Raw genomic sequence first — 4,618 nt, forward strand, 5'->3', positions numbered from 1 at the left:
TCGAATGCTCCTCCTCGTTCTGATGAAAGGGCCGCAAAATTACAAGTTTCAGCGGGACGTGGACGTGGACGTGGTATTGCAATCTAAATCTAAGCAACCTTAATTTAATTGATTATTAATTTTGGGTCGGAAATGACGAGTTCCCATCATATATTCATATATATTCAGCAAACCAACAAACGAATATACCAGTGGTAGTTCATCAGATCTCATAACCAGCGACAGCCTGCTAAAAGCATGCAACGGAACGAATCTGGAAATGGCGAGAGCAAAAAGAAAGATAGCTGCAGAGTCGTGCCATGGCCTATGCGGTCCCTCAGAACATTTCAGGAAGCAAATAATGGAACTCGTAAGAACGCCGCGTCGTTTTGGCGTGACGATATGATTCGGGCGTGCGTCAGGCGACGCTGGCCGGAGTTGACGCCGGAAGCTCAGCGGCCTCCTCCGTCGTCGGAGTTTCCGTCTCCTTGCCGTGATCAGCGTCTTCCTTGGCAACCTCCTCCTCCTTTTCCTTTGGTTCAGCTTCATCATGCTCTTTTTCTTCGACTGTCGTGGTCGTAGCTTCCTGCCACAGGAGGCAGCGTGAGACATGGCTCTCGCCGATATTTTCATGACAATATTTTGTATTTTCAAATATATTTTGTTACTTTATTAGTCCTAAAATAAAAACTAATTTTTTAAGTTCAAATTTTGTCCTGGAATATAATTATATTGGAAAAAGTCTACTTAACCCTCACCTTTCATACTTGGTCTACTTCACCCCCAACTATGAAACCGTCTGTTTTACCCCCTGAACTTTCTAAAACGTCTATTTTACCCCCTGGGCGGTTTTCCACGGGTTCATATTTTACCCACTGTTACTGTAGCAGAACCGCTGTTACTGTAGTAAAACCGTCTCTGAAAAACCGCCCAGGGGGGTAAAATAGACGGTTTTAGAAAGTTCAGGGGGGGGGTAAAACAGACGGTTTCATAGTTGGGGAGTGAAGTAGACCAAGTATGAAAGGTGGGAGGGTGAAGTAGACCAAGTATGAAAGGTGGGGGGTTAAGTAGACTTTTTCCTAATTATATTCGGTTCCAAGCATGATTGAATATATGTGAGTGGATGAAAATATCCATATGCGACCAATAAATAAATACTCCATTCATGTCCTTAAAGGAAGTAATTTTGGAAATCGACACGGTCTCCCCAAACAACTTTGACCACTACTTTTTGATATAAAATATTTACTTACATCATTTTTTATAATTTCAAACCCAACCCAAAAAAGATTTCTTTTAGTGAAAGTTTAAAAATGTTTGACTTAAATCACCTCAAAATGACTTCTTTTAGGATCATGGAGTGAGTAACACACATTACCATACATACATAGATCACGCGCGCATGGCTGGACAAACTTAATGAAGTCATATCAGAACATTTATCCCTCTCCTTTATGTTTGGAAAACCTAAACGTAACTGTGTACCGGGATGGAGGAAATAGTTCTTTCATATTAGAACGTATCTGTTGCTCCCTCAATCCTAAAATACAAGAATCTGAGTTTGTCTTAAATCAAGTTGTGTTAAGTTTGACTAAGTTCATAGAAAAGAATAATAATATTTAGGCCATCAAATTAGCATAATTGGTATATTATGAAATGTATTTTCATATTTTTACATCTTTAATGTGATAGATATTAGTACTCCTTTTAAAATTCAGTCAAAATTAGTATAGTTTGACTCAAACTTGGATCACTTATATTTCATGATGATGGAGGATATCTATATTAACAGTATTAAAGCAAGCCGTGGGTTCGCAAATGGAGCCTAGAAATTTCGAGATTAATCTAAAAAATAATATGCATCATAGGATTTTATAATGATCTAATGGTCTATACTGAACCAAAAAATTTATATCAAATATAAAAAAAATCTAAAAAGATCGGAAGAGAAGTATTCTGAAACATAAGTCATATGTATGAGAGAACTAGTAGTGGAGGTCATAGTTGCACTTGGTGTGGTCACTGCAAGGTTTAGGTTTTTTTGGTGAGCAAATGAACAAGCCGGTGACTAACTAACTATGTCTGTTTGAATTCATGAAGCACATTAACAAATTCAGCCTCACAAAAATAAAATAGCGGTACATATCCATCAAATCGTACATCTACAAGTTTACGATGAAATTATAATGCCAATAAAAATACAATAACAAGTCTAGCCACACTATTTGCGCAAGCCACCATGCTAGTTATTTTATACTAACATCAACCAAATCAAAAGGATAAAAAGTATTTAACGCCAATTAGCAACGAATCACGGCCCACGTACATGATTACTGAGACCATCACAGCACCTGACGACCTCCGTAAATAAAATAGATACCATGGGCCAGTTCTTACAGAAAAGGCCGAAATGCAAGGGACCCAAGTTGTGGAAGCAGAGACATCTAGCCCAAACAAAATGTATCTTTTTTCGTTCTTTTCTAAAAAAAACCCCAAATGCCTCTCAATTCTCAAACTTGTAATTTAAGAGCATTTCCAAAAGACTCTTCATATCCTTCCTAAATGTGGAGTAGAGATTTTGGTGAAAAGCTACCCTCCAACAGTTTCTCTAAATGGTTATCCAAATATAGTCATCTTCTATACCGGATTTTTCGCTAGCCAAAAATAGAAGACAAGAATGACTCTCTAAAGTACGCATAAGATATAGAAGAACGGTTGTAGAATGTAAAGATATAAAAAGCGATTTTTATGTAAATGACTCTCCAAATGATAATTTAGAGAGTGAGATTGTACCATTTATATATATTCGACTAAATGATATTTGTGAGAGCAATTACGTTGCATCAAACACTATTTATTCTTTAAGAATACATGGATATATTGAAACAATAACAAATCTATAATTTTGATAGTTTATGGATGAAACTATGTCTAAAATATAAAGTTTTCTTTTCAAATAGACAAAATTGAGTTGAAAATAGAAGTTAAATGCACTTAGATAGTTTATGGTTGAAATTGAGCTCAAAGTGCAAAATTTAAGGACCGAAACGATCATCTTCGTAGTTGTAGGATGAAATTGAGTCTAAAATAGTTTGAGGACCTAAATGATCGTTTTGAAAATTTAAAGATAAAATTGAGCCTAAGTAATAATTGAGGGACCAAAATGGCCATTGTGCTCAACAACACGGGCGAACACAAACAACCTGTGGGGAAAGAAAAAAAATAAAAACCGATGTCTACTACTGCTGTGACTGATTGGTCTGCTCATATTGTTAAGATCGGATTTGGATGCCGCAAACGAAGGACAAGCTATCAAGAGCACGTGACTTTCACGGAAATTGGCCATGTCATACAAAAGCAATCCGACATACTGTATTTCAATTGGGATGGCGAACAGGGCCATTGTTTGAGTTATCGATAAAGCCGTGCGGGAGTTGAGATCATTTTTGCGCACCTCACTTTGTGGCGCCACAACGGCCTGGCTCGTCCCTTCCGGTTCCGGCGCCGCGACCTCCTCGTCTTTGCGCTCCCCCTCCGCGGCCGCCCCCGCCGCTGGCTGCGGCTCGACGGGCGGAGGTGGTGCGTCGTCTCCGTCGCTGGTCTTCGGCTTTGTCCCGCAGTTCCCCATCGCTTCCGCCCCTGCTTGCCTCTGCGACCGATGAAGCCCAAGACAAGGAACAAGAGGTGAGAACTTTCGAAATGTTGCGGCGGAGGAGCTCAGAGAAGTACTATGTGAAATAGACGAAGGCGACCCCGTATAATAAGCAGCCGTGCTGATGCTGTGGTGCTCGATCGATCGATCAACACGAAATGGATGGCCGGTCAGTGCAGCTGGCGGAAGCTTTGGTATCAGCGATGAGTTTTTGGTTGTTTGTGTGATTGACATATGGCTGCCATCAAGATTACGACTCAGTGCAGCTGTTTAAGTTTAACATGTGTTGGTTTCAGGACATGCCAGGACAGGATGGTCCATCCTCGTTTTCTATTAGTAAAAAAGATAGATACTGAGGGCTCAGGCGCTCAACGATCGGTAGCTTAGTTTAACTGTGCAACATGGCAGATTAAGCTTCGGTGTTTGATGGGTTATAGTTTTGGTTGCAGTCCTTGGAAGATGATCAAGACAGCCTTACTCTTGCTGAAACTAGTTGGAACACGAGATTATAAATGCTGTCTGTTTTGCTGTGGGCTAGAGTCACCACTGTGCCACTGTTTTAGAGTTCATTCTCTGCTTGGTTATTTCATGGCTGAACAGAGTGTTGTCTGCATTTACGAAGATCAGCACCAACCGTTTTGGTGGTGACTTTGCATCAGTGGCAGTGGCGAACCCGCGATCGCGATCGCTGGCCAGTGGTGCGTATAGCAAATGTGAGAAATTAGGCTTCGTTTTGCACACAAGAAAAAACCATGTTAAATTCATGTGCGGTTCTTGCCATCCAAATGGGCTTCTGTGAATCCGAGGTCCAATTCGCAGGGTAAACTATCACCACGGCATCGGCATCACAGTTCACACGTATGACAGCAGCCGTGGTAGTTGAAACCTCAAGCTTTGAACCGAGCATGCATGCATACGTCAACGTTTCGTACTTTTGTACAACAAACTCCTCACATTTATTAGGCTGAGAGACGAACAAAATACAAA

General features: G+C 40.5%; 1 protein-coding gene across 1 annotated transcript; it reads right to left on the reverse strand.

Moving 5' to 3' along the window:
• Positions 1-279: 279 nt before the first annotated feature.
• LOC136511527 (uncharacterized) lies at positions 280-3,662 on the reverse strand. Its single transcript, XM_066505568.1, has 2 exons — positions 3,434-3,662; positions 280-565 (listed from the first exon to the last, which is right to left on the reverse strand). Exons 1-2 carry the CDS (start codon positions 3,605-3,607, stop codon positions 398-400), a joined length of 342 nt encoding a protein of 113 aa, XP_066361665.1. The 5' UTR covers positions 3,608-3,662; the 3' UTR covers positions 280-397.
• Positions 3,663-4,618: the final 956 nt, after the last annotated feature.

This window comes from Miscanthus floridulus, chromosome 16 (assembly GCF_019320115.1).
Source record: "Miscanthus floridulus cultivar M001 chromosome 16, ASM1932011v1, whole genome shotgun sequence".
NCBI lineage: Eukaryota > Viridiplantae > Streptophyta > Magnoliopsida > Poales > Poaceae > Miscanthus > Miscanthus floridulus.